This window comes from Dicentrarchus labrax, unplaced genomic scaffold (genome assembly GCF_905237075.1).
Source record: "Dicentrarchus labrax unplaced genomic scaffold, dlabrax2021, whole genome shotgun sequence".
NCBI classification, from domain to species: Eukaryota; Metazoa; Chordata; class Actinopteri; family Moronidae; genus Dicentrarchus; species Dicentrarchus labrax.
The window spans coordinates 10,442,993-10,460,899 of record NW_026136717.1 but is presented as its reverse complement, the minus strand read 5'-3'; the positions used below and the strand labels follow the sequence as shown (position 1 = coordinate 10,460,899).

The window sequence follows — 17,907 nt, the reverse complement described above, 5'->3', positions numbered from 1 at the left end:
TAGTATTTGTTGTGGCCAAGTGGAAAAATGTTGAAGAAAGGTCAGTGGATCAACAAATTTATTAAATATTATCCTCTTTGAACCATGGCAATATTTCTTATTTAACATCTTTCACTGAACCACAGTTTAGGATGGGTGGATGGACAAATGTCATTATTCTGTTGCAGAAAGATGTGGTCCAAAATTCACAGGTAAAAAACAAATGTCTGTGATTTTCCATTATTGTCTCTCTAATTTAAATTTCAAAAAACACAGCGGCATCCAGTCTGTGTCTGACATTATTCTGTCATTTCCCTTTGAATGCCATTTTCCATATATTGTACAACATTTTAGCACATCGCACACACTCTGAAACACTAAACTGCAATGCAAAGCACTGAAAATGTCATCAAAACATTAATGAATATTATGAGAGCGGAAAAATTAAGTTGGCTCTTACCAAGTCTGTTGTCCAACGCTCCGAAGTCCAAAGAATACTTCACGACATGGTAATTGTTCCAAACATACAGCAGGTTGTCCCTGGGATTGTAATCCACTGCAGCGATGTACTGATAGGAGTTGGGGAAAGGGATGTCTAGAAACCCATCTTTACTTAGCTCTGTGTTGTAGATGTAGTCTATCTTGTTTCCTGTTGCCTCATTGTCATCGTCCTCATACACTGACTTCACTACATAAAGGATTCCACAGATCATGAAGGCGTTGGATGCTGAGCGCTTGTCATAAGCTGTGTCCCACGTCCCCTCAACGCGTAACGTGTAGGGATTGAGCTGGCTGATGACAATCCGACCGTTATTCTGCTCAGTAGCATAAATCACCCAGAGGCCATTCTCGTCAACGGCCAAGTCAATGTCCGATTTTCCTCCCCAGCGGTACGGAGATGTGTCGTGGTAGTTGGCGTTCGCAATGATGGCCTCGCCGCTCTTGATACGAGTCCGCAGGTCAAACTTGACAATGTTGCGTGTGCGCTCCTTGTTGAAGAAGAGCGCCCCATCATAGACCACAAAGCCTGTTCCGTCAACACGGTGTGGGAGTTTGTAGGTTGTTGTCGGCCTTCCGGCGATGAAGTCTTCTTTGGAGGAATATTCGGTCAACGTGTCAGTGCGATAGGGCGTCCAGGGCATGTAGTAAATCTTATCGGAGGCTTGGAGAGGGTCTTTGCACCAGGCTCCTGACTGGTGGTCCGATTCAAAGAGGTGCTCGCTCTGGTACACCCTGCGCAGAAGCCCTGGGCACAGGAATACTGAGGAGCCAAAATAGGGGAAAGACAAGTACAGAGTTACATTGGCAGGTATTATACATCAATATTTTAAAAAAGCAACTGGATGCAACTACAGTGAAGTTAAAATCTGCAGCTCAATCTTCTCCACTGTGAAGGACCAAGACATTCAATCACAGCCTCTTGATCAGTTTTGGGATGATCAGATTTCGATTAAATGCAGAAAAGATGACTGATTGTCAGACAAAGACTGTAATTAGCAATGTGATCGGATTATTCAAAGTTTTGGATTGTACAATGCATGTGAATTTGAAATAAACAGGAAATAGCCAAAATACAAACAGAACCACTGTTTTCATTATTTCCAACTGTTGTCAAATTAAATAAGGGCTATTTTGGTTTCAATTACCATACTTATTGCAGTTTACAGTTTTTGTATAATACACTTCTGATTTAGTTAGTCTTTGAGCCTGAAGGCAATTATTTTACAATGTCACTGAATGAGCAGACTTAGAGTTTGTAGGGAGGGGTGAATAGATTAAATGAGGGTTATTTCTTCTGACTTAATGCAGAGCAAAAACAAGTTAGAAGACACAGTTAAAACTTACCCACGTTACCATACACTTTGTTTCCTATTACAGAATGGCTTCCCTGTACATATCTACTAAATTAAATATAATTGCACCAGAGAAAAAAGGTTTCATTATTTTCTTTCATTAAAACACCCTGGTGGCTGTTCCTAATAAATAGTATTAAACACACAAGCCCGAAGTTAAAAGATTTTGACAAATAGCTATGCCGTAATTATTGGCTGAGGCAGCCCTTTAGGAGAAAGAAAACAAAAGAAAAAATACAGTAATTACATCATCTATATAATGATTGCTTGTCCATTATTTCATCCACATGACATTTTTAGTCTGCGGCATGATTTACAACACCACACAGTAAACTAATTATATGTGAACTGGTTTGTACTCAAATCTGACAGAGCTAGGCCAAGGAAATACAGCGGAGCGGGTCAATAGTGGACACTGTGTGCAAAAGCCAATTTCAGTTCATTAAGGATTATCTTGGACTGGGGCAATTTTCTGTGTTTCTAAAAAAGGTGACATCTGAATTCAGGACTACAATGACTATAAATTCAGAATTGGTTAAACATTTAAGTCACAATTTGAATCTTCAATCTACAAAAGAATAACAAAGAATAATAAAAACAAGTAAAATCAATAAAATAGCAAATAGTTTAAAGAAAAAATAGAAATACTGGACAAAGCGTAAGTCTGATAGAAAGGAACAATAAAGGACAGTGCAGTTTTCCCTTTTTCCACAGGTTTGGGCCCACAGTACATTACATATGAAAACAAAGTGCGTGTGAAGACTTCTTTCACAGTAATAGGCCAGGAGCCTGACACAGCACTGGCAGATTCTAGCCGCATATCTGTCGAGAGGTAAAGGCTGCACAGTCCGAGGAGAAGGAAGAGAAAGAGCCAGCGAAAACAGAGGCTTCTTTTCCCTTGTAATCTCTTAAGATTAAACATGTTGTCTACCTGCAGGTGAAAAATGTGGAGAGAAGCATCCCATTGACATAGCGCCTTGGCACACATCTCAGCAGTTGCTCTGCTAAATGCTAAGAGGAATGTTCCTATGGTTGAAAAAGATGAGTTGTGCTAGGGTACAGGGTCAGAGTAGGTAAGCTTTGTACTGACAGCACACTGGGCTCTGAGGAGGAAGTAAAATATGCTTTTTAAGGATGTAAGCACGCAGATGGAGGAGTGAATGAATGATATTAAAGAAGTGATACAAAAGCAATCATGGCTTTCATGGGGAATTTCCCAAGAACTGTTATAGCAGCAGCACTATAAAGTTATCTCTTCAAATGTTTTCTCCTTCACCTTCATTACTCATTCTCTTTGCCACAGATTTCATTGATTTGTCATTAATTACTAGGAAATGTACTGCAAATATATTAAAGCAAAACTCTTGACTCTTGTTTAGTGATTCCATATCCATTTCATTATAGTTAATGTCTAAAATATTTCCAGCTCATGTAAAAGGGTAACACTACAAACACATTCCTTCTGTGGCACAAGTGCAGATTTTGACATACTGTTCTACACAGCATCATGCAGTGCTGATAAGGTAAGAACATGACTGCTATGGTCTGTCTCCAGTATTGACTACTGAGTCCCTGAAGGTTATAGCAATCATCATGTTAGAACTATAATCAAAAATGCTGACAGCTTATTGGACAAGGTATTGATCACCCCGTATAGCCCTCTCCTTTAATATTATGCAGCTGATAAAGCAGAGCTGGAATAATCTTCAGTTATAACAGGGAATAAAAGCATGCCAGGGTTATGGGATTTCACTGGAGAGCAGGTCTGTACCTAAAGTATATGTGGCAATGTCAATCTGTGGTACCGCTGACAAACATTTTTGGAACAGTTTTGCATGCTGCAGCATGTACAGGACTAAATTAAAGCTCATTATGTATATTTCTAACGCTGATTCCCTGAGCAATTTCATTTTCCCCATGAATGACATGTTCAACCTCAGCAATGAACCATACAATGAGCACGAACCTACAAAATGTCAGAAACTGGCTTTAGCAACCCATCACCAAAAAAAAAAATTAAATTAAAAAAAGGCAAGCATATACCCAAATGGAAATGCAGATGAAAAAGAAAAGTTGTTGGCATTTAGTTACCTTTTTGTTCCACTTCTATTTTTAGGCATGAAGGGGAGAGAAAGAAAGAAAAAAATAAAGAACAGATTATTGGTGTGATAACTGGGAAAAGTCTTTATTTCATAACAGCCACACAACAGAACAGGAAGAGAGCATGGGGTTAGTGGAATAGACACACAAAACATTCAATGATAAACTTTAAGGAAGGAGAAAAAACTGCGTCACACATGAGCCTGTAGGAAAAAGACAGATTAATCAGGTTTGAAATTGTGTAAACAGTTTGTTTTTTTGTGTGTGATTGGAATGTGTAAAAGATATTTACAGTACATGAGTTGTTCCACCGTAAACCGTAAAATCATTCAACCATATGGCCGCTTTCAGGCAAGCTTTTGAGTTTAAGGTACAACTGGGAGAAGAATGAGCCTCACATGCAAATTGGCCATATTTCACACTTCACACTGCTGTAGTCTCAAACTGATAATAACTTCTGACTAAAACAGACTTATGAAGCTAGCAAATAGCTACCTACCTAAATTATGGGAAATTGTCAATGGTGAAAATAATTTTAAATGTCGTTGATAATCTATATAATCTATATCTCCTATGCAGATATATGTGGTGCTGTTTTGTGTTGGGTAGGGAGTGTTAAGTAGGTTTAGTAGAACTTTTTCACTGAAAACATCTGCCTACTGCAGCTGGAAAAGAGACTGAACCAAAGCTGTAATGCTGCAGGCTGATAAACCAAAACAATGAGCTAAAATAAATGTTCTATAGAGCTGAGAGGAGCTGCAGAATAGGGAGATAATTCACTAAGAGGCATCCCTTGCACACACAGTAATTTAATCTATTGTTAATATAAAAATATTGATTAGTGAAGCTTCAAGAAATACAGTATGTAATTGTATACAGTGAAAACCGGCAAGAAAATAGTATTTTTTTTTTATGAATTACCTGTTTATTAAATGTGAATAGCTGCAGTGAAATGTAACAGGTGTCTTCATTCTACAGCTCAACAAGCATACTGAAAGCCTGTTGAAATACTATTGTGGCTAAATACATCTGAACTCTCTTCACACTATATGTATTGCTTCCTCTTGTGGACAAGCTTTTTATGTCAGTCAGGGCTGGTCCTGTCCCTTCCCCTCCAGTAATCCCGGTTCTAATAAGAGAGGATTAACCTCTGTTACCAGGGCTTACAAGAGTCCTCTCCTCCAAATGGAGAGTGCAACAGAGTGAGGTATGGAGGTCAGTGGGTAGGGGCGGGCGGGGTAAAGTTTGAAGGATGCGAAAGTTATTAGAGGAGAACAATATTGATGCAAGGCGGTGAGCCAATGAAAAACAGCGAGTGAGATGGGGCTGTGTCAGGCGAGGGAAAGAGCAAAAAAAGAGAGAAAAATAATGGGGAGGGGAGAGGCTTTCAACAAGTCGTCTGTGTTTGTCAGATCATAAAATTGTACACTGGTACAGCACGGCACCTCATCAACAGCAAGCACTCCAGCTGTCATTGAAACACGATAAGTCCATACTGAGCCTGAGCAACAATAGCTTTGGGCTACATCTGAATCATCATTACTGGCAACTCAAATTTGCCAATAACTCCGAACTGCACATGGACCCCATGGATCAAATCAAAGTAAACAGCCAAACGTCCCCGATCGAAGCCTCTTCACCTCCCATGAGCAACGGCCACACAACAGGGACCACAGGGAGGCCGACATTTCTGATTGAGCGCTCGCTAACAGTGGCGAGGGGAGAGGAGGGTAATGATCTATAGAAAAAAGCATTAGCGGTGGGGATGTGAGAAGCGGTATACGGCGCAATTGCCAGGGGGATGGTGTGAGAAGGGAGTAAAGGATTCGGTTGAAATCCCTGACAAGGAAATACGCCACACCCAGGGCTACTGTACTGTACGTGGCCCTGTCATCTGAAGTGGCCGTTGGATGCAGCAAGGTCACCCTTCGGATCACTCAAAACAGTCTGTTCGTGTTGCGTCCACTCGCGTTTCACTACTCAATACAGTAAAGGCCGAGGTGCACCTGTGATACGAGCGCTGGAGATCCACATTTTGGGGCATCACAGACACAAGCAGACCAGCTAGAAAAGCAGAGTGAGACGGAGAATTGATTCATTCGAAAAGCTTCTTTACTCCACCCCACCACCCCCATTGTGACCTTAATACGATTTTGGTCACGGCTGTCATTGAGTCACTAAAAAGCACTTAGCTCCCTCATCCTCTCATCTCATCCTTTTCTCTCCATTCTCCTTGTCTTTCTCTCTGCCCCCACTCGGATGTCTGAGAGGACTGAAACTAGCAAAAATATGCTCAAAAATATAAATAAAAAAATAAGGGTCCTTTCGGAGCCATCCTTACCTCTATGAAAGTATTAGCATCCCCTTCCATGACACAAAATAGGCCTTTGAGTACCTCATTCATAGCCTCTACATAATAAAAATGACCCTATGTCTTTAATTCTGCACCAAAACACTTATCCCAATATGCATGTCTGGCTTGTGCCTCAGTGTCCCTTCTACTATCTGTGTTCATAATGGCTGAGGGCAAAAACTACAGCTTTTTACATAGGATCTATTCATTTAGAGATCATATGCAGAAACACAATTATTGGAGATACTCCACTGAATTGTGTTAATGATGATGTTAATGGTAATCACACCAGTCTCCAAAACACTGTGCTTCAATGAAATCAACTTTAAAACACTGAATGAGGCAATGAGCTAATTATTTGAAAAAGAGATGATGAGCATTGAGTGGCTATTAAACTCTTTAAAACAGCAGATATGGGATTGAGCACATTTGAGAAAAAAAATGAAAATACACTAATTTCATGATGGGTTTAGAGGGTTGGACCCAGGTCAGAGTTTAAGGGTGGAAAGGCCCTGAAAGCTCTTGACATTTTAGTAACTTATGGTGCAATGTGCGGCTTCAACTGCCACTTAAACGCAGAATTTGATCATTAATTGCAACAATTTTAAATGGATAAGAAAATAGCTCATCGTTCTGCTTTTGCAATGGGCAGGACTGTTGGATGTCTCATCAAGAATCACAAGTGTCTGGCAAATTTTCCTAGAGGAAAAAAAAAATGACCAGCTGTAATCACCCTTCCTTGGATGCCAAAGCAAACCAGAAGGAGGAAATGCCATCATTGGCAAGGAGGTACAAAAAAATCTCCTAAAAATGTACAGTTCTCCTTTGCTTGCCAATTGACAAAAGTTCTGTTACTGTACATCAGTTATCTAGGATGGATTTCCTAACCACCAATACTTTTTTTTTCACCAGCACCCAGCTTCACACAGTTGCACATAGGCAAACCTGGAAGCAGCCCAGTGGAAGCACTCTTATCTTCTGCCCACTGAGAAGCAGTTTGCTCTAAGGCAAGGCTTTCTCAATGATACTCACTTCCCAATACAGATTTATCTCAGGATTAGCACAGGGATACAAAACCGCTGCCCACACAGATCTACAGTAGGAACATCCTATGCCTGTAAATGCATAGGTAATTTTACGTTTCAATTATATGTTTCCATGTTATTGTCCTATCTATTGGTCGGTTTGTTTTTATGACAATTATGCAAACAGCAAAAAGTGTTCTACCAGGCCATAGTTTAAGTGAATACATTGCTTGGCCAGGTTGGGGCAAATTCTGGCAACATGTCTAGGGCAAAACAATAACTCGCTGAACCGTGTGCATGCAGCTTGTAACAGTTTGGCTGCTGTATGGTTCGCGCTGCCAAACACATAAAGCTGGAAAAGGAAACACGGCTGATACTGCAGCTCTACTAATTGGTCAAGCTGTCGTACCAGATTTAATAACAAGCAACTTAGATGTATGGCTCCCCCTTAACAATGTAGAGCTTTTTTTTTTCATGGTTATAAAATTATCATTACAAAAACTAAATTCAAAAGGTTCTTGTGTGCAGCTAATACAGCTTTGACAATGTCGGCAACACAGGCAGGAGATGTTGAAGCACCCTGCAGTTCAGCCATACCATACTCTATATAAAATTCAATTATATTGCCACTGCATAATGCAGTCCATACTGTATTTGTTCAGATAATGCATAAATTCAAACGTAATTTTCACCTGAGAAGTCGCTCTGCATACTTATAGCAGTCTACTTCCTGCTTGACACACATGCCGAGCAGCTAACAATAGGGACCTTCAGCGACAGCGTGCACCGACCCTGTCATGTGAGCGGCAGCTGTATGGATTTTCATTTGAATAATTAACGCTTCCCAATTTCACACTAATGGTTGAGAGGTATCAGAATGGTATCATTAGCCGCTAATAGAGATTCATGGCGGAATGGCTGCAATATTTTTTGCAATACCCCCCACCCCTCCACCCCCTTTTCTTCCATTCCCTCTCTCTCAACCAAGGAGTTGCAGAGTGCAAACCCCTTAACTCCATCCCATCAGCTTTTTAATTAATGACACAAATTATGGGGCTTTGAATAGCATGTGCCTAAGGATGGGGGAGGACACGCAGGCTTCCATCTCTCTTTCTCTGTATTCTCTCTTCATCTCCCTCATTTTTTTCCTATCATTTCCCTCGGTTGGTGCTCATGAGTCTCCCATACCATCATTACAGGTTCCATTTCTCAACACCCTCTTTTTCCTTCAACCACTTGTCTGCTTTCTTTGTGCTCCTTTCTCGTACTTATTCAATCTCCTCCCTAGTGTCTCCTCTGTGTCTCCATCGCTTTCTCTCTTCCCTCCTACTGGGAAACTGCTATGCTATCTTATAACCTTGACAATGCAGGATGCTGTGTGTGTGCGCGCTTTCTCCCTCTGTCTGTGTGCATGCACGTGTGTGTTTGTCTCTCTTTGAGGGACAGGTGCAAGGACTTGGCGCTCATCCAACCCGCTACCCATGTGGGACCGACCAACAGAGGGAAAAAAGACTAGTGCAGCCCAGGAAAAACAAAATTAAATACATTTTTGTGGAACATTGCGGCAACTGGAGCAGAAATAACCTAATTGCACCTCCTAAAATATGTCTTGATTTTCAAGGACCTTGAAATTATGGAGGAGAATAGAGGGATGGGGGGAATTGTGGGAGAGAGGAGAAAAGAAAAAAGGGTGTTTAGTCTGGTGGGTGGCTGGACGTGGTGGAGCACAAGTGAATAAAGAAAGAAAAAAAGACAAGGGAATGGAAAAGGAGCTTTGATTAGTAGGGTGATCATTAAAAGGAGAGACCCCCTGAAGAGACCAATCTCTAATTAGTGCTATATCCTCGACACTTGGCACCCCAACAAGTCTTTCAGATGTGTGTGCCTGGGTGCGTGTGTGTGTGTGTGGGGGGGGGTTGCTGTTGGAGGAAACACTGAGATAAAAGCTTTGCTTGTGTTATATAAATGGCAGTGTTTATGAACATTACCAGAAACTTATTCAGCACGCAAAAGCATTTATTCCAATATGTTGGAGTGTGCATTTTTTTAGTCTATCCATGAAAAAACAAGGATGATCCTGTATGTATGTTATTGAGCAACAGAGCAGCCGGTACAGAACAAGGACCTGATAGATTACAACAGCTTATTCAGCTATTAGTGGGGGGAAACTGTTTCCACATGTCCAGATTCACCCCTATCACACCACCATTTATCCACATTGGTAATCACAGCCTCCCAGTGCAATTATCGCGCCTCTCAACTGGGGAAAATAATATCTTTCTTCTTTTTTTTCTGTAGTGGGACCATTTTTAATCCAGCTCCCCAAACTGCCTTTTTTAATTTTACATTACCACACTTTTATTCTGAAAATACAGACATCAAGTTATAGTAGATATATAGCTAGTTTTTATTTATTATGTGTGATATGTCAGTAATTTATTTCCCCATGTAATTACAGTGAACAAGAAGGGCTGAGCGATAATCAGATATTGTTTATCACCTTTTAATTTGAATATAATGAGAATATGGTCATATTGTGTTATGTTTCCAACTTAACAATTCCCCCAAACTGTAAATAAAAAATACCAAAATGAGCTGCTGCATTTGTAGTTTGAAGAATTCTGAGTGGTGTAATCAGTCAAAGAGTGTTAATTGCATTGAAAATATTTTAATGATCAAGAATGTAATTTTATTAGTATTATTTTTAGGAGCTTTTTGCCTTTATTTTCAAGAGGGAAAGGAAAAGGGGGAGAGAGAGAGAGAGAGAGAGAAATCAGGAGATACAGAGAGAGGGAGAGAGAGGGGGGTGACATGCAGCAAAGGGCCACAGGTCGGATTCGAACCCATGGCCGCTGCAGCAAATGCTTAACTCTGGTATATGGAGTGCCAGCTCTACCATAAATGTCATTTTGGTTATACACTTATATATTATATTTACATTTAAAAAAAAACTAAATGAGTGATTTTGACTTAATCATTTCTCCCAGCCTTGTAAACATGTGGCAACCATAAATTACAGGCTGTTATTCTGCTCCAGCATATATATATATATATATATATATATCCGCTCTGCAAATTAGTCCTGTGTTCCCTCTCTCAGAAAAATACAGTCCTCAAAAGAGCAACATTTTTATTTCACTGTTTTGGTTTCATACTTGTGGACCTGTCTGTGTATTCTTCTTAGTCTGTAGCCAATCAAATAATTTCATTAATCCGTTCGCATAAAAGCAGTAATGATCACCATTCAATCATAGGTAGACAGTTATTGACTTACAGCCAGACAGCAGCCTGCTACACAAGACAGAGAGAGCCTCAGACTTTTAACAGAAACAACCCAAATTAGCTTACCAGCTAATGCCTCCTTCTTATCTACAAAGACATGTCTTGTCCTGCACCTTAGCTTATTGAATGATGTACCAAACAAACATTCACTGCGGAAAACTGCCTCTGCTAACGTCATTTTGCAGGCTAGAAAGCCAATTAGCAAGTCAGGTGTAACATAACCACATTAAACTGGCGAAAGACTTGCAAAAGATCAGCCAGTGTAGATTCTGGTTCCCTATTCTCTGCTAAGAAAATGGTGTTTGTCATTGGCTTATAAGCTACAGATACCCTATCTCTCTATATGTGCTGCAGCAAATGAAGCACCGACACTGACACACCCACTCAGAGGATTGACGGAGAGTGAGCCTTTCGCATATATCTCCCAAGACCTTTTTTCTTCCTGTCAATAGTAAAATCTATTGACAATGCATGAAATCACTTCGACATAATCTCTGACCGGGAAAAAAGTTAACTAATCGTGATTCTGGTTGCGCCGTACTATAAGATGTAAACGGTAAATCCCCGTCAAAACAGGACTTTTCTGCAGAGCCCCGTTTAAAACCAATGTGTCAGAACAAGATCAGTCTCTGCAAATTCAGGCCACGACGCCAGTGCGAATCTGGTGTGTGAAATATGTGACAGAACATCATAGTCATCAGAGCTTGCTGTGTGGGTTAGGGAGTGGTCAGCTGTCACTGAGTGATGTGATGGCATTACAGGCACCCGTCACACATGGTAGGAAGTGGAGCTGGTCGCTCAGGTGGGGAGAAGGAGAAGAAAGGAAGAAAAAAAAAACTGTTTGAACAAGAAGGCTAATGCTCACTGGCATTTTAGCGGGGAGCGAGGAGGGTGTGGTTGTGTGATGTATCTGCTGTCACAGTGTTGACTCCCACACCAGATCTGATGAGTGTGGATTGGAAAGCTCAAGGGCAAAAAAGCCACTGAACTTCTGTACAATCTGCTTAGTAGATTTACTGATAACATCAAATAGAGTGATCTACTCTTCAAGAAGCTTAAAAAGTTGCTGCAAAATTTTCCAAAGCAAAGAGAACTGCCGGGGTGCTTGTAAGGTAGCCCGCTGATGATGTTTGAATAGCGATTGCGAGAAACTATCAAAGCTGATCTACATTTGAACATCAGACGAGACTGGATTTTTTTATTATAAATCTAATCTAATCCTCAGATGTGTAGAGACACTGAAACAATGAGCTACCCTGACGAGACGCGCAACCAATCGCAGTGTCCACATTACAGCCATGAGCTGCCATCCCGGTCACACAGGTGGTGTTTACCTTAGGCGTGACCACTGCATAATGGGCCCTGTAATCACAACACATTCTGCCCAAGCTGCATTGTAAGTGATAGCCATGTGTAGAGCATCAATTTCATGGTTTCACCTGCCAACACAGAAGGACAGAGATTGGTAGCAGGTGCTGAGTAAAACATGCCAAAACAATCTAGTCCATTATTCGTTGAGGGCCCCCTGAACCTGTTAGGTGTGTTATTATTAGCAAAATGAATTAAAAACCAATTAGGTGAGTTGGAACTAAAAGAACTTGACTAAATTACATGGCAAGTTTCTATGAGGTATGAGCTCAAGATTACGCCGCTCCGTTCAAAATCGGAGAATTGATTGCATGATTATGTGTCCTGGCTTAGCTTCCAAAGTGTGAGAAATATCTGACAGGGCTGAGCTGGATCCCACTGTGTGAGACAGGATTTTACATTGTCCTTATTAGCTACAAACAGCGGGGGGAACCAGTGGCTTATGTATAGCAACAGACTGCCGGCAGATTTTCTTCCTTTGTTCTCCCACTCTCTTCTTGTCTGTGCCTTTCTGTCTCTCACTTTCCCTCCACCTCATCCACCATACACACCGGAGTGTCAATTTTGAAAAGTGAACTGAACAAAAGCGTTTGCCTGAAAGGACGTGTAATTATCTTCTACCTCTTTTTTTTTTTTTGGGACGAGGGGTTTGACCGCTCTCCTGGACCAAATCAGTCAGTTTGCCATGGAAACTACAAAAAAAAAGGTACATCTAATTACAGGAGGGAGATGGTTGATGCTCGGGAGGACAAGAAAGGTAAACTGTCAACAACAGGAAGAGTCTTTCAACGGCAACGCTGGGTTTGAGTGCGCTTTCTTGTGTGACAAGTCTGCGAATCTGAGGGGCCATCGAGGGGGGTGTAAGCGCTTCATTACTGCTGAGGAAGAACACTGGGTGGGTAGGAGGAGAGACGCAGTTGTGTTGACCTATTATGAGCTCGACCTTAGGGAGGAGCTGTTAAAGTGAAAGTTACACGGAGAGAAAGACGGAGCGAGCGAAGGAGGAAGGTTTTAATAAGGCACTAAGAGAATAGACGTGCATCTCTCCGATGAACCGTGGAAAGTCAAGGTGAGAGGGCGGGGCGGAGACAGATGTCAGCCATTGGAGCACAGTCATGTTTATGAGTCATCATAAAGGGTCAGCACATCACTTCTGGCCCGAGGGTAGCCTAACTAATCTGTAAAGTGCATGTGGGAGCATGCACAAACTGCACTACTACAAAGAGGAAAGAGTCCTCTGGCAGATGAAAAATGAGTGTACCCCGAGGTTCACAAGACTCCATTATGATTTACAGGGTGTAAATACAAAATGCAAATTCAATTTAGTTTTATGTGTTAAGTACTTATTTTTAAAGTCCAGTATATATACATTTCTTTTTTTTTAATGTTTTACCTTTTTATCAGAACTACTTTACCTCCCTAATAGTTCAATGTGATGCTATTTCCCACAAGAAACACCTCTCAAATCAGATAATTATTCAGACGGTGGCTCGAATGAAAACGATGATGGATTGCCTTTTGCTGTGGCACTGCCACACAGCACGGGCAAACACTGGCACTCTCAGTAGCAATTGTTATAACACTTTTTCCATTACGACTGATGGAGTGCATCAAATCGCAAAATAATAAAATCAATATTGTATCTACGGCATGTGTCCATCGATTTAGCACACTCCTCTGCCATTATTAATGGCGGATCTGATTGTACAATCTTGCCGGCTTATAAAGATATGGGGAAGAGAGAGTGGTAATTTATCCTAAAAGAAAAGAAGCTCCCCAAGCAGAATACAGATAAAAGCTGTCAGTGAAGGTGGTAGAGAAGGGAGGAGGGGCAGTTGAGATTGCGCAGAGAGGGAATAGAAAAAATAGAAAATAAAGGGATGGGGTGGGGGAGCAGTGAGAGCACTTAAAGGACAAAACGTAAGTGAAAGTGAGGGAGATATGGAAGAAGAAGAGCATTAGGACTGAGAGGGAGAGCTTGTCAGTGGAATACAGAGTCAAGACTCAAACACTGAAGGAGAGTTGGGAGTCATGGGTGGCTGCTTCTCTTATTAGACACACAAATCCTTCACTCTGTCTCAGGGACTTGGTAAGGAGACTTGTGTTAAAAGCCCATCCACAATTGAGCTGCCATTTCTCAAACCATACCCCGTTGCCAACGTAAATACATAGTTATTTGTCACAAATGAATGAGCAGGTCAGTTGAAGCCATTCGGACATTTTTTTTAAGATTTCGATGTTGATTGATCCAGTGGTCCATGATTTATTATGCAAGGTAGTAAAGTTTAAGCAAGACACAAAAAACTGTCTCCAACTGTGGCTCATTCCAGCCAAAAGGATCGGTTGGCTTTATTTGGGAGGTTAGAAGAGAGTCCACTGGGCTATCACAGATGAATTGCATTCACACTCAGCAATAAAATGTGTCTCAAAGTCTGTCTCCTGTGACTGTTTTTGATTACACTTTGCTTCCCTGCTCAATATACAAATAAACGCCTACATAACTTCTGTAATGTTTATGTGTTGCCAGCAGAATTTTTTATCCTACAATGGCTCTGGGCACAATCCATAGTTACACCAGACAAGGTGCCCCCGTTTCCCTCCCTAGTGCACACCTAATAGGTGGTCCCAATGCTGCAAGAACAAAGCTGCCATTAGCAGCCTTCCAACATTTCACTAGACTGTTCCATGTTTCTAGTTGGCTTTTGTTAAGGAGGATGAGTATATTATTAAAAAAAGAAGGTGGAAGGTGGGTAATTGAGGCAGACAACTGAATGGGGATACCATGGGTCCAATTGGTCTCAAGGAATTTCCACTGGATGATTACATAATGTTACAGCGATCGGGACAGGTTGGCAAAACCAAGCTGCTTCATTGGATGGGAGCCTTTTTACATGGTGTCATAATTTGTGACTATGTACTTACTATAAATTCAGAAAACTGACATAAGAAGCCTTAAAGGTTCAGTGTGTAGGATTTAGTGGCATCTAGCAGTGTTGTTGCAGATCATAACTCGATTCAACATGGCGGACACCATGGAAGATATAAACAGCTTATTCTAAAGTAACAAAAACATAATTCCTATATTCAGGTGATTATACAATAATGAAAACATATCTATGAATGTAATTTCTGCCAATAGATTATCCTTAATGTTACACGCTATACCTGGACAGGAAATCAGAATTGCATAAAAAAATTGGAGGGTTGATTAAAATGAATAATATTACTGTCCATTGCAGTGGCCTCAGTCTACATGGACACCTTGCAAAGACACCGACACTGGGTGGCTGAGATAGCAAAATGTGCATATTGCAAAGAGTCAGGTATAAAAGAGCCATCTGCCGGTTCTGGATCACAGGTAGAAAAGGTTTGTACTTCACAACATGAAAGCTCCTGTCAGGCAAACTACTGAGGGAGCCATGTACAGACATCAAATGTTAAAAAGATGGTTTTGATTTGAATTTGAATTATTAGAGTTCGACTGAACCCACCAGCTGCAGGCTACACAGATAAATGCCCATGACCAAAAATTTCCAGTTTTAAATCATTTCTGAGCAAACCCACCCCATATGTCAGGGTTTTGGCAGGCATAATTATGGTGCATTTGGTGTTCCACTTCAAAGGTCATTAGAACACAATACCTAAGGTCATATGGCAATGTCCGTGCTACTTCCTCTGACCTCACCTGGACTTCCTTCTCTGTGTGCTCATCCTGTCACCCCATGCTGATGCTTCCATTCCCAGCCCAAATGTTTCCACTCAAGTTATAGTTCAGCTGACAGAGTTTTTCACCTGCTGCACTAATTAAATCCTTTTTATTTACTCCCTTCAGAGATGCCTCAATAGTCTCAACATTAACTGGCGTCCACTGAGCTGAACTGAACCGAAGTATGTTTCATTTTGATGAAAGTCAAAAGGCCTTTTTCTTTGCGGTTATGTTAACAGGGACATGACATGATCAGACATGATTCCTCAAAGATATTAAAGTGCTGTGAACAGGGGGAGCCGATAAGCACCATCTACAAATGAACGCATTATTCTGGATGACAAATCTACACTGGTCCCAAATTATGTACCTGCTGTATCACTTTAATATTGTATCTACATTATATACCTATGATCTGCTTGCTTTAGCATCAATAAATTATACAACCAATATCCCACAGAAGACATTACTTGTTAAAAAAAAAAAAATGATGCCACGCGGGTTGAAGAAAATGAAGAAAGCGTTAATCTCTTGTCAGTTACAACAAAGACTTTAACGTTTGATAAACAACAGCATCGCGTCAACGGGTAAACATTCCTCCACGCTGATATACTGTATCATCTTTCACATGTGAACAACACTGTCAATAATATTTCCTGCACTCCTACAGGGTGTTATGTTTTTTCGGATCACAGGAATCATCACTTGTCTTCACATCCACTGCTGCGTCTTAATCTGTTCGACTAAACAGGATGACACATTGGGGATATTTTTGAACATTTGGAACATGCATGTTGATTGGGTTGCTGTATGAGTCACTGCTGTTGAGAGGAAATACGAATGTGTAAGAGCATTACAGGGTGCTTAAGAGTGTGAGAGAATTAAGGAATACATACTGTAGGGTACACATTCATATTGGACTTCCAGGTATTTGTAGGTTCCCGGGCAAGGGTCAGGAAATACATCTGGTCCAGCCACAACAGCACACTGGGTCCGGTTATTACATCTGAAAACAGAGAAAAGATCATTTTTAAAAAAAAAGGAAAATAGCAATATCAGACAATCTTGTCCTTCTGAATGGCTACAATACAATACAATAGCACATTAGTCAGATGTTAGTGTGTGGTTAATGAAGTTGAAAGTATTTAATTATGTAGCAGAGATTATAGCGATTATGAAGCTCCACTGTTTATGGAGATGATTCATCCAGTCTCTTCCTTTAAATATGTTGGAACTCAGTAGGGTTTTTATATGTAGACCCTTTGAAAGAGAGCACCGCCGTTTTTTACACATCACGTTCACTTTAATCGCCTTGGGAAAGAGTTTTCAACTTGTGAAAATATACAGTTTCATAACCCTAAAAATGTCATCATGATGTCACTGGGCTTAAAGCCTACACATTTATTATAACAGGAGGCCTGTATTACAAACTGCGGCTGTGGAGTTTGACAGACATTGGCGCTTATAAGACAAGAAGGGTCTAATGAAAATATCTATGAAGTTGTATATTGGGAAGTGTAGGATTCAGTGGACCATATCAGCGACTAAAACCCCAGATCTCTTGGTCTTTGCTGCTTTGATTTTGACCTCTTTTTAAAAAATGACTCTTAAATAACCCTTTAAGCCAAAGAAGATTAAACAAGGAGATTTGAGGCAATGATTAAATGTTGAGGAAATATAAGAATTTTAGTTAAAAGATGGGCGTTCAGATAGGTTAAGATGTAGTATTGCATTTAAAAATGGTTGGTGGTTGCATCATTTATCTTGTATCTATGGACAGCTGCATTTTTCTTGTTTTACCTTTCTATATATACATTTGTATGATTCGTTTTGAAAGGTTGACTGTAATGCTGCTTTGGATACATTATATTTATGCAGACTTAAATGTCTAAATGATGGACTACAGTACATATGGCATAAGGAAACAGATAACACCCTAATTAAGGCAAGACATTGAGGGAATAAAGCATGGTGTATTGGAGCAGAGTTGTTTAATGTTGAGAAATTATGAAGTACATCCGTGTTTTTAGGTTCAGGAGGCACAGTCGTGGGTAGATTCATCTTTCAGTTGAAGAGTAGAGTTGGACGTCATGGACTTCCAACCAGGCTTTAAACCATGTACAGGTTACATTGTTATTACTGCGTGATGGATGGTAGTGGTGGTGGTGGAAAGAATGGGGGGGCAGACACAATCAACTGAGTGCGAAATCAGCTCCAACATGAAATGTAGGTCTTCATTAA

At 40.6% G+C, this 17,907-nt stretch overlaps 1 protein-coding gene across 14 annotated transcripts in view; it reads right to left on the bottom strand.

Moving 5' to 3' along the window:
* LOC127379636 (adhesion G protein-coupled receptor L3-like) overlaps positions 1–17,907 on the bottom strand; it is a 209,521-nt gene that overhangs the window by 80,963 nt on the left and 110,651 nt on the right. For 9 of the 14 annotated variants that reach the window (XM_051429516.1, XM_051429517.1, XM_051429507.1 and 6 more), the window contains 3 exons: positions 16,563–16,672; positions 3,924–3,938; positions 440–1,240 (listed from right to left, as the gene is read on the bottom strand). In XM_051429516.1, the coding sequence (XP_051285476.1) occupies positions 440–1,240; positions 3,924–3,938; positions 16,563–16,672 (926 nt within the window). The remainder of the gene's footprint in view (positions 1–439; positions 1,241–3,923; positions 3,939–16,562; positions 16,673–17,907) is intronic. The other 5 variants (XM_051429520.1, XM_051429509.1, XM_051429521.1 and 2 more) reach the window with 1 other exon arrangement.